The sequence below is a fragment of the Rhinolophus sinicus genome, chromosome 7 (genome assembly GCF_057876585.1).
Source record: "Rhinolophus sinicus isolate RSI-liver-muscle chromosome 7, RSI-T2T, whole genome shotgun sequence".
NCBI lineage: Eukaryota > Metazoa > Chordata > Mammalia > Chiroptera > Rhinolophidae > Rhinolophus > Rhinolophus sinicus.
The window spans coordinates 25,103,882-25,122,610 of NC_142507.1; the positions used below are offsets into that span (position 1 = coordinate 25,103,882).

Sequence of the window (18,729 nt, forward strand, 5' to 3'; positions counted from 1 at the left end):
AACAGTGTTCCCAGTGATAAGTAAAGTTTTTAACATTGCAGCACATGTTATTTAGGTCAATGTCCTGAGTCATACCATAATTGTGTGCCTCTTCTATAACTGTAGGAATATTTGAAATGATGGTGATCCCCATAAAAGTTAAGTCTACCTATTGACAATTTATTAAAGTCCATGAGAATAATTCAAGTAGAAAACACTTAAAATTTCTACTCCCATATTCAAGGTTTTAGAAAACAAAGACTTATTTTCAAATTGAGAACTTTGAGGAGAGTAAGCCATCTCATAAATATTAAAACCTTCCACACCCAAAAAGAAAAGTGCATGTGCTTTCTCTTTCTGATGTTCTTATTCACTGACAAGCTATAAGACATGACTAGACACTAAAATTCATATCTTTTATTGTTCTTCAGGTGTGAAGAAGAGAAAGAAGGTGAAATACATAGGTTGTATATTATAGCCTTGGTCTATTTCGCTCCTACTTCTTGGCCCAGAAGTTAAATCTGAAAACTTAGTTTTATAAATGAGTATCAGGTTTTACAATATTTATATAGTGCATACATGCTACACCAACAAGAGGACAGTAGCTCCACAAAACACAATTATGAGGCCAGCATTCCCAGCACAATCAAGCACAGATCCATGAATATTTGTGCATCCCTTCCAATGATCTGAATGGGGAGGCAACTGCATGGGTTGATGACAGAATGGTCAGGTACTTGGGTACCAGAATTGCAAAATAGAATTAGTCTTCAAGCTGTTATAAATAAAGTTATATTTAAGTAGGTTTTAGGAACTTTTATTTGTGTCTACTGGTACTATTTTCAGAGTGTGCTTCATGTTTGGTAAAGAAACTCATGGAGTTCAACATTCACTTACCTTTGGGGGGAATTTTTCAGAGTGGTTGGTGAGAGCTAATAAATAGCACCTGCGTGGCAGGCTAACATTAGACTTGAGTTGAGTTGATGCTCACCCATGGGAGTAGCTTCCTCTGAAACAGTTGATGATTCTCATCATACTAACCCTCATGCTACTGATCTTTCTTAATCAAGTTATTCATTTAGCACATGGAGGGGAGTTTGCATGAGTTGAGCCATCTTGCATGCAACAGAGATATTCACAGAGAAGGGGGATTTTATAACGCAGTACTCACCATCCTAAGTAAACCACACCATTTTACCCTGTTTCCCCCAAAATAAGACCTACCCTGAAAATAAGCCCCAGTTAAGATCATCAGCCAGACGGACCCATTTAGTATGTTATGATGATGTTCCAGAAGAAGATGACATGACTGTGTTTGAATAAATGTAGATTGTTGTACATGAAAAAAATAAGACATCCCCTGAAAATATGTCTTAATGCGTCTTTTGGTGCAAAAATTAACATAAGACCCAGTCTTATTTTCGGGGAAATACGGTATAAGACTTGGTCTTATTTTCTGTGAAACACGGTAATCCTGGCAGTGTCACATCTGTCATAAATTCATGTTGTTTTAAAAGGAGGAAAAAATACAGGGAAAAAAATCACATCTTTTTTTGTTATTTTCTCTTATGTAATTTTAAAATATTCATAACAATGACCATTTTATTTAGACTAAAGCAACTGCTGTTTCTCAAAAGCAGTGAACACTTTTCTGTTTGCTAATTTAAAAAAAACAGTTCAGTGATTGGTGTGGTGTTTGTTATGAAATGATGACAAAAGATTACTGGTGGTTTTAATAGTTTTAGCTTACGAGCGCTGTCGTTAATTTGTCTGTAGTGTTGCAGGTGAAAAAATGCACAATGGATAAATAGTCTATATTGGCTTAACTGAACATAATATATAGTGTGTTCTGGAGTTGTTTGTCTCAATAGACTATAGTAATCAAAAGTAATGAACCTATTATGTGCAGGACCTTGGAGAGCGTCAAATGGCAGTAAAAGTGTGGCACATAAAAGGTTTATTAAAGGAAATTAAAGTCCATCATTGCCACACCTGCTCCCCTATTATAAGTCTATGGCAGGTCAGTGCCTTCAATCACAACTCAGCCTCGGAGAGCAGAGATACGTCTCCCATCACCATTGCAGCCACACGGCATCCATGCTAGTCTAGTTCAGGATTTAAGGACGGGAGACACAGAGAGTGCCTTCGGCCTGTCTGATTTTCATCAAGCAAAACAACTTTTTTCTATTTAAGAATTTCTTCTGATAACGTGTAAAAGTGAATTAAACTAAGAGATTACTGGGGATTCTAGTGAAATGGATGAGTGTACTCTGGTCAGAATCTATCTCCATGTGGACAAAAACAACAGACTTAAAGTTTTTGCATCCTTTTGATAATTTATTTGATTACATTTAAAATAGTAATGGTACTTTAAGGAAGTTTGCTACTGACACACACAACACTCAAATTGCACCTTCCTTATAGATTTGGATGATTATAACCAATATTTATTCTGTAATACTGGAAGTAAATGTGTATTGTTGTTGACAATCAACATTTCCAATGGTGTTTTGAAATGGGGGCATGTTAGGGGTTTGCTTTCACGTTGCTTTTTTACACAGGGAATTATTTTTTCTGACTTAGCACAAGGTATGTATCAGAAAGGATCTAGAAATGTAAAGGAATCAGGTTTTAGTAAATTCGTCTGAAACCTTTTGGTTTGGCATTTGAGGTTTTGTCTCAACCACTGTTTGTCACAACCACTGTTAAGCAGACAGTCCTTTACTCTATCTTTGTAATGCCCAAAGTGTTTGAATCACTTGCAAACTTATGGATAAGGACATCTGCCGTGTTGTCACTGTTTCCTCTGGTTCCGGCATCTATAGAAGTATTTCCAAAACTCATGGAGTGTGAGGGCAGTCACAGTTGTATCCCTACAGAGTGAGAATACCACCAGAGAGCATGAAAGGCTACTCTGTTTTTCAAAATGACCTTCAGAACTCCTAATGACATGTTTTCATGTTTTGGTCAATGTCAAAGGAATGACCTCAGGACTTGTGTTCATGTTACAGATGGATGCAGAGGCTGCAGATAAAATGCTGTGTACCCGCTCTAAAGGAACCAAGGGTGAGTTAGCAAGCAGATTCCATGACACCGTGCCCACCGCACCATGAAATATGGGAGTTCCAGTGCTCAGTCCCTAATGTGTAGTCCGAATGATTATAACATTTTTTTTTTAAATCAAGCTAAAACATTGGATCATGGTTTTGAGGGGCAAAATATTACGAACCAGGAGTCAAAGGACTCGGAAAAGTCTAAATGATATATGATGCTAATTTTTACAAAATGCAATCATGATAGACTTTAACATCATGCGAAACAATATAAGAGTCAGTGAGTGAAGAATGCTTCATGGAGACCTTCAAATTATTGAAGTGACTTTAATGGCCAAGGGAAAAAACCAAATTGTTAGTTTATTGCCAAAGCAGGTTTTGATTTTTATGTTATCTGGTTTAGTGGCTCCCACTCTAAACTTAGTTCAAGTAAAATGCTAATGTTTGTTTTTTGACTGTCCCTGCTGGGAATTTCCAGCAGCTCTGCAAAGAAACGTTTGAAAGGTTTAACTTGCTGGTTATCCCTCTCTTTTGGTAACCAACAGATGGTAATATAATATTGAAATATAAACAGGCCCTTGATGATCTAAACATCTGGAAAACAGGATTGACTGGCAATAATAATACCCCTTAAGGAAAATAACTTTTGTTATAATTAGCTATATTTTTGTGACCCTTAATTCTAAACAAGAAACTAGGTTCACCATGCCCTCTGAAAACACTCTGGGTAGCTGTTCCCCACCCCAGTCTTCTCAAAGTCAGCCTTGCTGAGAAGAACTGAGTCAGGTAGCAATAGTGCAATATTTTGGAAACAGTTTGAAATTTACAGTTCAAAGTGGCTAATCACATGAAATAGTTTCGTTAGCCATGTTTATATATATGTAGTAAAGGTAAATAATTTCTTTTTGAGTAAAGTCCAGAATCCCAAAGTGTTTAATAAATTCCAGGATGATTTTTTTTTCAGTTAAAATATAACCATGGTTAGCACTAGCCATAATATTCAAAGTGCAGAATAATGCTGTAGGAGATATGGGGCTTTACCTAAACAGAAATTTCACACTGTATTATTTTCCACTTTTAGTTGAAGTGGTCTAATATTTGGTAGTCTAATATTTGGAACAGTATTTCCAAACATTAAGTTTGTATGCAGCAAACTTTTCAATAAAATACAAGTCTAAGAAAAACAGTTTGTATAATTATTTAGGATAAGCTCACATCTTCCATAAATATCAGCATTCTAAGGACTGTATTTGGATTATTTAAATTTCTTGTTTAGACTCCTAAAAACACACCACTCTAGCATACTTTTAAAATGTGGCTCTTTTAATTTGCAATTCTTTTTTAGACTTCAAATTCTTTTGGCACATATGTATACACTCTTAAATAGAGCCAAAATGTTCTCTGAGAAATGAAACAACTGTTTCTCATGTAGCATGAGTAATCTTTAAAACCACCTGTTATCTATCTCAATATGCTGCTTATCCTTGTGTAGGCAGGTATTTATAAACATGAACTTCTTTAGTTACCATGATTTCAGTCAGAAAAATCAAAGCTCTTTTTTCTGTAAATTTCTTATTTTAAAAATAATGTTGATATTCACAAGGCTGAAGCTTATCCTCCTCTTTCTCTATGTATGAAATTTATGGAACAATATCTTGGGACATATTCATTAGTAAAACTTTTGCCAGTTTTATTTATATATTTGTTTAAAGTCAATAAAAATGTAAACAGGATTCTTTCGAAAAAATTTTCTATAAACAATAAAATTAGTTAAATTGATTTAAAAGTAATTCAAGTCCTTTGTACTTCTATAAATTTTTAATGAATCTCTAAAGACAGATATTTGGAAAGTCCAATCCATGACATCTGTTCCCAAGGTCACCTAAGGCACTAAACCTAGACTCATCTGTTCTGGACCATATTAATTTGTCCTCTTCTCTCCAAAGAACCAGAACCAGAAAAGATCAACCCACCCAGAGGGAAATTAAGTGGGGTCAGTACTAACCATTATCGGTCATTATCTCTAGGTGGCTTAAAAGTCCCAATCATACAGTTTTCAAAATTAAAAACTGATTTTTTTTTTCCAACAGTGCCAATGGATTCTCTAATCCAGGAGCTCAGGTAAGATTTGTCCTACATTACTTTTTCTAATATTGACTTATTTTAATTAGTAAAATATTTTGTACTTTTCAAGCCTCAGAATCCCTGTTTTAGTAGGTATGAGAAATACACCAATTAACTTATTTCACATAGCCTCTATCTATACACCAAAGAAACAGAGAAAGGGAAAAAACTATTGATAATTGATCCCAAACAATTGTGATAAAAACAGTAGCATTTTGCTGTAATGTGAGTAAATTTCCACTTTTCTCCATGGAGTGTTGTGCTGCCTCTATGTACACACCTCACATGTGGTTTGGTTCTGCACTTATGGTAAGTGAAAAACTGATTTGTTATCTGTGAACTTAACAGATAGCTCAGGTCCTAAATTCTCCATTTAACAAATAATAATTAGATAATTCTATCAAGTAACCACATGATTTTTTAAATGTAGACATTTGAAGATAATGTGTTTGATAGGTTTTTATGTGTATTCAAGCATTTCCACCTTAGATACACCTCAGGTAATGTTCTGGAGTCTACCTTAATAAGCTTTGCAAAATAAACTCCAATTAGGTTTTCTTTCACAGTATCTTTGTGAGGTATAGTTTTTCTTTAAGTACATGATTAAAAAGAAACACATACTGACAATACATTTTCTGTACTGGTGATATTTTTTAGTGAAATTGTGTCAGGAACAAGATAAGTCCCTTGTCTCCTCTGAATTTGCTATTGCAAAACACAGAAAGTCCCAAACCCGCTATCTATCCACCTTTGTGAAAATGACAGTGGTCTATATGTGTTCCTCAGGGAACTATTTGAAAACTGGAGTATGTGTAACAATGTCTGATACACACTGAAATTCATAATGTGTGCATTAACAATTTACATCGTTATTTTCCCAAGCAACTGTGCTGTGATTTCCTGAAGCAAGGGCTATCTTAGTTACTTAGTGTTCCATATGATTCATTCTGTCAGATTTGGTCCACCTGTTTAGTGGAACACGTATCTATCAGAATTGAGTACAAGCTTTCATGCTGATGCTCTTCTCTGTGGACGTTTGTCAGTAGGGAATCCATGGTACTGCCTACATTATCAATTTTTTCATTGAGAATTTTACATTTTAAACTACTTATATAGGAGCAAACATATAATACACAGACATTCAATTAAATAACTGAATTGTCTGGTTCACTTAAATTTTGGATTTTTAAATCTGCTCTCATTTAAAATTCCTATCAGTTTGGAACTTTATGTGCCCTGTGGAATGACCAAGAGAAGTTTAAAATGATCAATGGCTCAAAGTGAGTGAGATGTTTGCCATCTCAGGAATTGGTTTCCTAGTGGTCTAGAGCAGACACGGTGCTTAGGGACTCACGCAGGGTCCTCTCACCTTTTGAAGTAACTGTTTCCAGTCAGTCTTTTTTAGAGAATCAAACTATTTGGAGGATGTGGGAAAGGCCTTTTGAGTGATGTGTCTTGAAAAATAACTCGAAAAGGAGAATGCTTTAAAGGAGAAGGAATAAGTGTGTGTTTTGCCCTAAGGAGAAATATATAATTCATAGAGAAAAAGGAAGGAATTAGTAGAGAGAAGCGGCTTTTTGGAGGGAAGAAATGTTTAACTTAACCTTTCTAGAGAAATAGAAATTTCTATTTAAGTACTTTATTAGCATTAATAATTATAATAAAACTAATATTTACTGAGGTCTTATTATGAGCCAGACACTCTTGAGCATTATTCATCACTCTGTCTCATTTAATCATCACAATAATCTTAAAAGGTAGAAACTGTGAGATTTCCAATTTTCAGATGAAGAAATTGAAAGTAGTTTATGGAACTAGTCCAAGTTTTCACTACTAGTAAGTTACAGACTTCTGATTTAGAGACCAGTTTCTTAACCACCAGGCTATGCTTTCTCTCATACACAATTAATACTGTCTAAGATATAAATAAAAAAGAAATGGTTCAGAGTTCATGCCTTCTATACTTTAACCCTTATGGTATGCTTTTCAAAGCTTAGTTTTCTGAAATTCAAACAAAGAATATATTTTAATCAAAATAATAATGTTTCTTATTCTTCTAATACTCTAAAAATTGTTTTTATTAGATATTTTTTTTTTTAAATTAAATTTATTGGGGTGACAATTGTTAGTAAAATTACATAGATTTCAGGTGTACAATTCTGTATTATATCATCTATAAATCCCATTGTGTGTTCATCACCCAGAGTCAGTTCTTCCATCACCATATATTCAATCCCCCTTACCCTCACCTCCCCCCCCACCCCCCTTACCCTCTGGCAACCACTAAACTATTGTCCGTGTCTATGAGTTTCTGTTTCTCATTTGTTTGTCTTGTTCTTTTGTTGTTTTTGGTTTATATACCACATATCAGTGAAATCACATGGTTCTCTGCTTTTTCTGTCTGACTTGTTTCGCTCAGCATTACTCTCTCAAGATCCATCCATGTTGTCACAAATGTTCCTATATCATCTTTTCTCACTGCCGAATAGTATTCCATTGTGTATATGTACCACAACTTCTTTATCCATTCATCTATCGAAGGACATTTTGTTTTACCTAATTTGTCATTAGACCGACTCAGAAAGCTGGTGATAATTGCTGAGAAAATTGATAAACAAAACTGATTCATCTATTTTTCTTTAATAAGAACTAGTTTATAAAAATTACTGATTATTGTTAATTTTATAATTGCTTATTTTCAACAGAATGACCATGCTCAGGCTGAATAGTTCCCATTTCTTAAAGGTATAAGTTGACCCAGATATAGACCGTAATTATCACTCTATGCATATCTTGGAAAGAAGTTTAATGTATGTAAGGTTATATTTTTAGTGTCTTTTCAAATTTGTAGGACTTTATGCATTTGCGACAATTGCTCCTCCAATTTATTCCCTAGATTTGTTGTGATGTATAATCTAGAATATGGTGTGTGCCTGAATTTTGACTATCTTAGGAAATGTGGCATATTTTCCCCAGTATAAAAGTTATGGCTATTTTGTAGAGAATACTGGCAACTTTATTTAGCTTTTCTTTTTAGAACATATTGGACATGTTATTGCTTCTTGAGCTACCACTTACAAAAATACTAATACAAATGAAGCTAATTTAAATATACTATACATTGTTCATGACACTAATAAAAATTGATACTGACATTCTCATCTTCTTATTATACTCTATGTCAGCTACTATCATCACCATTAAAAAAGCAATTTATAACCACAGGCCCACCTTTAATCACATTTCTTATAGCATTTCCAGTCTTTCCTCCAACACAATTCAGGTTACAGGTGGAGCTGAGAAGGCTCTCTTGCATCTTTCTGAATCATGGCAGTTGTATTATCTTTGCTTTTTTCTTTTATTACTATTATCCTTACTCTGATCCTCCTCCTATTGTATCTACTAATATTGGTAATTGTCTCATGCATTGGCAAAGTGTTTTTATACCAATCTAGCCCCTTTCTTCTAATTAGGAAAATATAGTATAGCTTCTGAAATGGCTTTCTCTTGTGACAACTTAGAGACACAAAAGAAATCAAGGTTCTTAAGTATATTAGAGACAAATACCATGGTCTTATTGCTGCTTACCAATTTGTTGGCTTAAGTTTTATAATGAAAATTTTGATTTAGTTGACTTGTTTATTTACTTTATTTTATAAAATTTGTTCATTTATTATCTGGCATGTTCTTGTAAGTTTTAAAATGTTAAATATTTTGGTAGCTCTGTAATCCATAAGCTATAGATTTAATAGCAACATTTAATGGATGTGAAAAAAATTATGACATAGCTTTAGATGACTTTCTCTGTTTTCTTCTTATTTCAGTCTTTATATCAGTCAAACATTTTACTTAATACTTACTGATTTTCTTTCTAATTTATTTTTTTTAATAGAAATTTTCCTTAGTAGCCATGATTTTATTGGAACTACTTGTTGCACAAATTTTTGGAGATGACAAGTAAAAGAAAAAGAACGAAAGGAAAGTGACTTCTATTATTAAATGTTCCATAAATCCATCATCAAGGTTAAAAGAAATAAGTACTTCTAATCATGAGGTTTTATAAAAGAAAGGAAAAAACCCTTTTCTTTCCTTTCATTACTATGATTTCCAGATGCAGGGCTCAGTACATGTTAGGGTATTTTGATAACATACCTACTATATATGTTAGCAATATGTCCACCTAAACATTATGGTTAAACCTATAAATTACAATCCAAGAATCTGACACCTTAAAGAAAACCCACTTTCCTGTAAACCACTTTGAGGGGAAAGTGAGACTGATAACCAAAGAGGTGATGATAAGGATTTAATTTCGAAGAGGAGATGTATCCATTTAGTGAATGCCTGAAGTATCACTGTCCAGTTGCTCACTCTCGTACATCTTTCTCATCTACACCTTGTGTAATGGGTGAGGCTGGTGCTGACCATGCTACTTAGAGGCATGAGACAACTTAATTATTTTCAATGATGCTAATGCTTCCTATCCATCAACATAGTATACGCTTCATTTATTTGTATCTTCAATTTCTTCAATATCTTACAGTTTTCTGATGGATCTTTCATTTCCTTAGTTAAATTTATTCCTAGGTAATCTATTCTTTTTTTATGCAATTGTAAATGGGCTTGTTTTCTGAATTTTTCTTCCTGATAATTCATTATTGGTGTATAAAAATGCAACCAACAGATGAATGTTAATTTTTCGTCCTATCTTACTGAATTCATTTTGTAGTTATAATAGTTTTTGGTGGATTCTTTAGGGTTCTTTCTATTTAGTATCATTTCTTCTGCAAATAATGACTGTTTTACTTCTTCCTTTTGTATTGGATGCCTTTTATTTCTTTTTCTTGTCTGATTGCTGTGGCTAGGACTTCCAGTACTATGTTGAATGAAGTAGTGAAAGTAAATTACTTGTCTTTTTCCTGATCTTAAAGAAAAAGTTTTCATTTTTTTCACTGTTTAGTATGGATGATCTATCCACGAATGTCAATGGGGTGTTAAAGTCCCTTATAATTACTGCAGTACTGTCTATCCCTCCCTTTATATCTGTCAATATATGCTTTATATCTTTAGGTTCTCCTATGTTGAGTGCACAGTTGTTTACAAGAGTTATATTATTTTGTTGGATTGATCCCTTTCTCATTTTTAAATGCCCTTCTTTGTCTCTTGTTACAGCTATTGTTTTAAATTTTGTCTTATGTAAGTATTGCTACCCCAGCTTTATTTATTTTCATTTGCATGAACTATCTTTTATTTTATTGCTTTACTTTCAGTTTGTGTGCATCTTTCAATCTAAAGTAGGTATCTTGTAGGCAGCATATGTACAGGTCTTGGGTTTTTTTTAATCCATTCAGCCACCCTATGTCTTTTGATTGGAGCATTTGGTATATTTACATTTAAAGTAATTATTGATAGGCATATAGTTATTGCCATTTTATTAATTGGTTTTTTTTTGCTTGTTTTTATAGTTCTTTTCTCCCCCCCTTTTTTCTGTCTCCTCTCCCCTCCAGTTCAAGTTGTTGTTTCTCAGCCTAGTTGTAGGACACAGCTCCCTGGCCCATGCTGGTATTATGAGCCTTGTGCTCCCCCTGGTTGAGGCAGTCGGATGCTGGTTGGCGGTTCGCCACTCACAGCAGCTCACAGCAGCTCTCACCAGCTGCCGGCCACTCACGCTGGCCACCCGCCACTCATGGCGTCACACAGCAGCCCACATCAGCACAGGGCAGTTTATTCCAACCTCCGGAGGCTCAGAGCAGCCCAGCTCCAGGGAGAGGTGTTGTTCACAATCTTAACTGTAGAGGGCGCAGCTCGCTGGCCCATGTGAGAATCAAACCGGCAGCCTTTAGCATTAGGAGCAACAGGCTCCAACCGACTGAGCAACCGGGCCGGCTCCTATAGTTCTTGTCTGTTCCTTTCTTATTGTCTTGCTGTCTCTCTTGCATGTTGATAACTTCTCATAGTGTCATTTTTTTATTCCTTTCTCTTTATTTCTTGTATATCCCTTCCATTTTTGGTTTGTGGTTACCATGCTTTATATATATCAAGCTGTGTTTACAGCGGTCTATTTTAAGTTGATGATCACTCAAGATTAAGCATATTCTAAAATCACTAAAATTTTCACTCACCCACTCCACATTTATGTTTTTTAAATTATTTTTTATTTCGTGTGTGTGTGTGTGTGTGTGTGTGTGTGTTTGCATATCCCTTAATTTATTGTTGTAATTACACATGATCATCCTACTTTAGCCTTTTAATTTTTGTACTGGCTGTATAGTTGGTTGATCCATTACTTTTATTAAGCGTTTGCCTTTGTCATGGGAATTTTTTTTCTTTCCTATATTTTCTTATTTATTTATATATTTTTTTCTTTTCTACTTAAATAAGTCCCTTTAACATTTCTTGAAATACTGGTTTAGTTGTGATGAACTCCTTTAGCTTTTTCTTGTCTGGGAAAATGTTTATCTTTTCTTCAATGCTGAATGAAAGCCTTACTAGGTAGAGTAATCTTGGTTGTAGTTCTTTGATTTTCATCACTTTTAATGTATCATGCCACTCCCTTGTGGCTTGCAAAGTTTCTGTTGAAAAAAATCACCTGACAGTCTTATGGGAGCTCCCTTATACGTAACTACCTGCTTTTCTGTTGCTGCTTTTAAGATCCTCTCTTTGTCTTTAACATTTGGCATTTTAATTATAATGTATCTTGGTGTGGGCCTATTTGGGTTCATCAACTCTCTATGCTTCCTCGACTTGTACATCTACTTCCTTCACCAGGTTAGGGAAGTTTTCAGTCATTATTTGTTCAAATAGGTTTTCATTCCCTTGCTCTCTCTCTTCTCCTTCTGGTACCCCTATGATGAGAATGTTGATATGCTTGATGTTGTCCTAGAGGTCCCTTAAACTATTCTCATTTTTTTATTCAATTTTTTTTTTCTTTTTGATGTTCTAATTGGGTGTTTTCAGCTACCATGTTTTCCGGATCGCTGATTTGATCCTCTGCTTTGTCTAATCTGCTGTTGATTCCCTCTAATATATTCTTCATTTTAGTTATTGTATTTTTCACTTCTGACTGGTTCTTTTTATGGGTTCTATCTGTTTATTAGGCTTCTTACTGAGTTCATCTATTCTCCCCTAAGTTCACTGAGCATCCTTATAACTTGTGTTTTTGAACTCTGTATCTGGTAGATTACTTGTCTCCATTTTTGTTTAGTTCTTTTTCTGGAGTTTTGATCTGTTCTTTCATTTGGGACACGTTTCTTTGTCTCCTTATTTTGGCCACATCCCTGTGTTTGTTTCTATGTATTAGGTAAATCTGCTATGTCTTCCAGTCTTGGCAGAGTGGCCTTAAGTAGTTGGTGTCCTGTGAGGCCCAGTGGCACAGTCTTCCTCTTCTCCTGAGCCAGATGCTCCAGGAGTGTTCCTTCTGAGGGTTCTGTGTGCCCTCCTGTTGCAGTTGAGCCTTGATTGCTGTTGGCATGTCAATGGGTGAGATTGACCCTCATTGTGACTGGCTGTCCATAGCCAGTTTTGAACATGTCCATAGCATACAATCTGCTGAACATGTCCATAGCATACAATCTGCTGGGGTGGGGGTGGGGGGTGGCTGACCCCAGGGAGCAGAAGTCACTTTAGTGATACTCTTTGGGTATATCACTTGTGGAGTTGGTTGGATGGTGCTCTGTTATGGTCTGGAGCCAGCCATCAAGTGTTTTGGTTCTGGAGCCTCTTGGGAAGAGCTTCAGTTCAGACCAAGATCAGCTGCCATTTGCCAGCTTGGGGCCACCTGGTGGGAGATACACAGTGGTCTGTGGTTCATTGCTGCCTGTGCTGGACTCGGGGGTGCTTGAGAGATACTATGCTGTGAACCAAGATCGGCTGCCACTAGTGTTGTGCTTGGGGCCCTTTGCTGGGCACCACAGTGTGAGCTGAGGCCAATTGCTACTTGTGCCAGGTTTGTGGTCACTTAGTTGAAGCCAGGTGCCAAGCCAATACTGACTACAGCTTATGCCAGATTTGGGCCACCTGGTGGAGTTACAGTGCAAATTGAAATTGGTCAACACTTGTGCCAGGCTTGGGACCTCTTAGCAAGATGTGCAAGGCACATTGACACCAGCTGGTGTTTGGGGTTTGTGGAACTTTGGGAGACTTTAGGAAAGTCTACAGTGCAAGCCAAGCAGGCTACTGGTGTGGAAAAACTGCTGGAAGAAGCTTAGGCTCGGTGGGTGAGTTGGGTGGGGTAGGTCTCAGGGAATCACCAGGGCAGGGTGAAAGATGTTAGCCAGGTTAATGGAGAAATCAGATTTGGCACCCACCTGCATCTCCTGGCTGTGTGTGTCATGAAAGGGCTCAACAAGGGAGCAATGGCACCTGCCAGTGCTTCCATCCCTGAAGAGGGTTGTCATGACCCCTACCTCTCCAGCCCTAGCCCTGAAGCTAGTCAATTCAGTTCTTCTGCATATGTCCCTGGTACTTTCTGAGCTGCTGCCCCTGCACTGGAGCTCAGAGCGAGTAAGTTTGTGAATGAGCAAGTCCATGTGTAGGCCCCTCAAGAGGAGCACCTGGGACTCCAGCAGCCCTCCACATCAGTAGCATTCAATTGTCGCTGGTTTTCACAGCCAGATGTTATAGGGAGTTCTCTTCCCCAGCTGTGGAGCCCAATGTGGGGCTAGAATCCCTCACTCCTCAAGGGGAAACTCTGCAGCAGGGATATCCCTCCTGATTCTTAATTGTTACAGTATGGGTATGGGCCTACCCATTCCATGTCTCTGTCTTTCCTACTAGTCTAGTTGTGGATTCTTTATATCCTTAGTTATAGAACCTCTGTTCAGCTAGTCTCCAAGTGGTTCTCAATGATGGTTGTTTAATAATTTAGTTGTAATTTTGCTGTGGTCATGGAAGGAAACAAGTACACTGTTTATCTACTCTGCTATCTTGACTGGAAGTCCTCTTCTTTTGTTTAATAGACTATTTTTTACAACAGCTTTAGGTTCACAGCAAAACTGAGCAGAAGTTACAGAGATTTCCCATAACCCCCCTCCCTCAAACATGTACAGCCACCCCCATTAACAGCATTCCCCACCAGAGTGGGACATTTGTACAACTGATGAACCTACATTGACATAACTGCATTCCGTTTTATCATCCACATTTTTGGGAAAATACTAATTTAAATTTTGTCAATTAATTAATAAATCAAGTAGAAATATCTCAGACCTACAAACTAACGCCACCACATTTTTTTTTTTATTCACTGCACTGCCAATTATAAAGAGGTCACTGTCCTTTCCTTCTAGATTACTTTCCGTGAATTGATTTTAAATCAATGTTACAGTTTCTGAAGATAATACAAATATCTATTTGTTCTATTTGTTTTCCTCTTCAAAATGCTACTTCCCAGGTGATGAGTTATCATGGGTCTTGTATTTCAGAGACCAATTTTACAGTGAGGAAAGGGGTGCCACTTAAAATCTACCTGAGGCCAATGGCACCATTTAGAAATGAGCCAACAATGGGGTCCAGTCCCTTCATAGTATATTGAACTTAGAGGGAAAAATGGCTATGTGTTTCCAAGTTTGCATGCACACTGACACACACACGCACAAAGTCTGACAATTAAGTTCATGAACTTGTTGCACTGATGTTGCTAACATTTTTTGAATTTGTACCAACTGGGCAAACAGTTCACCAAGTTTACTATTTGGAAGTACTTAAAAGGCTGTGTGAAAAACTTAGACGACCTGAACTTTTCACCAATAATTCATAGTTCTTGTATCACCACGATGTACCAGCTCACATGGCAACATCTGTGAGGGAGTTGTTAGCCAGTAAACAAATGACTGTATTGGAACACCCTCCCTACTCACCTCCCAATGACTTCTTTCTTTACCTGAAGATAAAAAAAAATATTGAAAGAAAGACATTTTGATGACGTTCAGGACATCAAGGGTAATACGACAACAGCTCTGATGGCCATTCCAGAAAAAGAGTTCCAAAATTGCTTTTAAGGGTGGACTAGGTGTTGGAGTTGGTGCATAGCTTCCCAAGGGGAGTACTTTGAAAGTGACAGTAGTGATGGTATTCAGCACTGAGGTATGTAGCACTTTTTCAAGGATGAGTTAGTGAACTTAATTGTCTGAACTCCTACATATACATACATATATGTATGTATATATAATATATAATATATAATTATAAATATAAAATTAAATATTTATAACATATATAATTATGATTACCTGGGACAGTTTAATTTATATGCTCCGTATTAAATTGTAATGTCTCCATTTCTGAAAAATATCTAGAATGAAGTTTGTCAGACAAAAATAAGAACAAAATATACTTTATTTACTTTGCCTTTTGTTATGTGTTCAAGTTTTATCCCAAGGATATTGGTGGTCAATGTGGACCAATGGGTTATAGGAGTCTAAGTTACTAAAATCTCTAGAAATCAGACATTTTCTAAAAATGAAAAATGCCACCACTGTAGGTTGCACATGAAGAGTTACTTCATTGTGGCTTGCGGGTTTGCAGACCTTACCCGCACAGATAATTTTTTCATCCATTTAGCTTTTCTTCTTATAATGTAAATCTTTTAACCCAGCAGAATTTGCCACTCTTGATTAAGGAATGAGTATTTCCTTCAATATTTGTTCATTCAACACTTCTGCACCAGTGTAGTACTCAATATTGCAGTGGAGACAAAATTAATGGTGTCAGCGTAATAAACCCAGGGAATTAGGTAACAACATCACTGTGGGTGATATAAGCAAAGTGCTGCAGGCATTTGGGAGAGATGACTTCCCACTAGGGGCTCAAATATAACCTTGGAGCCTGCACATGCAGAGTATCAGCATGGTTGGTATCCCCTGGGATCTGATTAGAACTATGCAGACTCTCAGGCCCACCCCAGACCTATTGAACCTGCATTTCAACAAAATCTCCAAGCTATTAATAGGCATATAAAAGTTTGAGAGACACTAGCTTCTTTACTGCTTACTTGGAAAAACTCTTCTCTTCATTGCTAATTTTCAGTGATGTCAACTGGAAGAAAAGTTTAGTGTCTGGATTTCTTTGGAATTTTCTTGGTCTGTGAATTCTTGGATTAATGTTAATGAGTGTTTGCATTTCTATTTGATGAAGAGTAGCAGAATTCTGAATAAATAATTTTGACATTAGTGTAGCAAAAAGCACAAGCTTTGGTCTTCTACAAGTCTTTTATTTGACCTCTTGGAAGAGTTTGAAATCAACTTAATCTTCCTTAAATATTTACCATAGCTCATTAGAAAGGGAATTTATGTAAGGACACTTTTAAAAGACCATTTTATATGCATTCATAGATGACTCTCTAGAGTGTATTCTCAGAATATTTAATTATTATGTCTCAAACAAAATCCAAAATCTGTCAATTTCCATTTGTCACATGACTGTCTTACCACTTTGATAAATTGGTAACAAATATGCTGAGGCTCCTTTCAACCTGCTCAGCACTTCAGTTTATTTGTTGTTTTGGCTGGTATCTTCTCACCCTAATGTGCTCTTAAGTATTTCTAACACAACACAAAATTATTTAACACTATTTCTTGTTTCTTTACAATGCTCCTTGAAAGAATGCATTAACTTTAATCCTTAGGCAGAGCATTTCATTTCTTACTGTTATCTTTTAAGTAAACTATATCCATTTCAAGTCCCATTTCAATTATATTATATGTTTGCAAATTTAATGTTTCTGAATCTTGTAATATTTTTCCTGCTTAAAGTGTGAACTGAAATAAATGTGTTCCACAATGGTGACAAATCAACTCCCTACAACCGAAGCATGGTGTGCTTTAGTTTTCAATATTTCCTCACAATGGGTGACCTGTCATAACTCTAATGCAAACCCTCACTTAGAATTTGACTGATTTATGTGTTGGACAGAAAAATGGGATAATAGCAGCCCTGGGTTCTGGGTGCTCTATCAGTGATTAGCTGCGTGCCTTTGGAGAAATATTCCAATGTCAAGTCTTGCTGATTCTTGACTAATACAACTTTTTTCTATATAGCACTTTCAGTTCTGGCTTCGAAATTCACCTCCCTGTCCCCTACCTGCCTCCCCCATCCCAAATCATAGCTAAATTTAACCTCTTCACTTTTTTTTTTTTTTTTTTTTGCATGATCTCTCTCCTTGCTTATTTTCTCCTCCTTGAAGGATAAATGATTTTTTTCTAAGCACCCCCACCCCAAATTTTGTTCTTCTAATCTCATCATCATACTGTTTTCTCCAGGAAATCCCATGCCTAAAGAAATTTCTTATTTTTCTTTTTATAAAATACTCATTCCATCTCAACTCTATTAAGACTATTCCTAGAAAAGTATTTCCTTCATCTTTCCCCATATGGTATTTGTACTCATCCTTTAAGGCTAATGACTGTCATCTCCTCCATGAATTGTCCCCATAACCTCCCAGGCTGATACTTTTTCTCATTGAGTACCCAAAGCACTTATTTTCTTGTCTGTCTTAAAGCATTTATTACTTTGAAGCATTGCTATTTTATTATTCATTTGTCCATCTGTCCACCCACTCAAAAGAAAGCAGATCTTCTGCCTTTAAGTTTACAGTTTGGTTAGGGAGACAATGAAAAAGGAGCATACTATTTAAAAAACCTTTAATGCACTGTCAACATTTTAAGGACAAGAAATATATTTTATTCCCTGTTGTATCCCTAGTACCTGATGTTACTGGAGAAATATTTTATTTCACACCAGTGTTTGTTTTGAGGGTAAACAATATAATTAGTAATTCATTGTAAAGGAATTCCTATTTCATATATTGATTCTCTATAACTATCTTTAAAGGGACTGAATCTTTTTGCTTTGAAATTCTTAGATTCTTTTGCTAGTTCTGTCCCTTTAAAGTCAAGACTGTTAAGCCAGCAAAGTTTCCACTGGCCCCTTAGTTACAAATCAGGGTCCTCTAACTATAATCATTTCTAATTCATTTTTCTACTGCCAAAAACTGTCTTCCTCTACAAATATACTTTATGGAAATATCAAATATAAAAGTGAGGTGCTCTTAATTTTGCTAACTTCTTTCTTAATCTCATTTGGTCATTTTCAGTCAGGAAGAGAAAACAAAACTAGAAAAGAAATGCACATTGCCCATTTCTAAGTTGCTTGCATGAAGTGATCAGCCAGGTGATTCTGTGGACAGGTGTGGCCTGATGCTACAAGGTGAGAAAATAAAGCCACCGCTGAACATGTGAACACTTAGAAGAAAGAGAAGGCTGGTGCCACCAAGTACAGAGCAGTATGGATTAGGAATAACAGTTTAGGGGTTTTCCTTAAAGATTCTCACAGTGTTTCTCAGCCTGACGCATGGGAGCTTACACCGTCTGTGGGGAGGCACACATGGGGATGATTCTCCAAAGAGGGGTAGGGAATGTGTCTCTAGGGACTCATTCAAAATCAGGGCCAGGGGAGTGAAACTTGTGTAGGAAAATGATTGCATTATGCCCCTGGCAACTGCTTCTGTCTGTATCACCCTGTGTGGAAATCATAGAGTAGACCCTGTTCTTCCATGTTGCCCCTGTGAAAAAGAGAG

The 18,729-nt window shown here is 36.3% G+C and overlaps 1 protein-coding gene across 2 annotated transcripts in view; it reads left to right on the forward strand.

The window, feature by feature from the left end:
• ST18 (ST18 C2H2C-type zinc finger transcription factor) overlaps positions 1 to 18,729 on the forward strand; it is a 109,035-nt gene that overhangs the window by 3,756 nt on the left and 86,550 nt on the right. For both annotated transcript variants that reach the window (XM_019712586.3, XM_088799434.1), the window contains exons 2-3: positions 2,991 to 3,045; positions 5,123 to 5,153. In XM_019712586.3, coding sequence (XP_019568145.2) covers positions 2,991 to 3,045; positions 5,123 to 5,153 — 86 coding nt within the window. The remainder of the gene's footprint in view (positions 1 to 2,990; positions 3,046 to 5,122; positions 5,154 to 18,729) is intronic.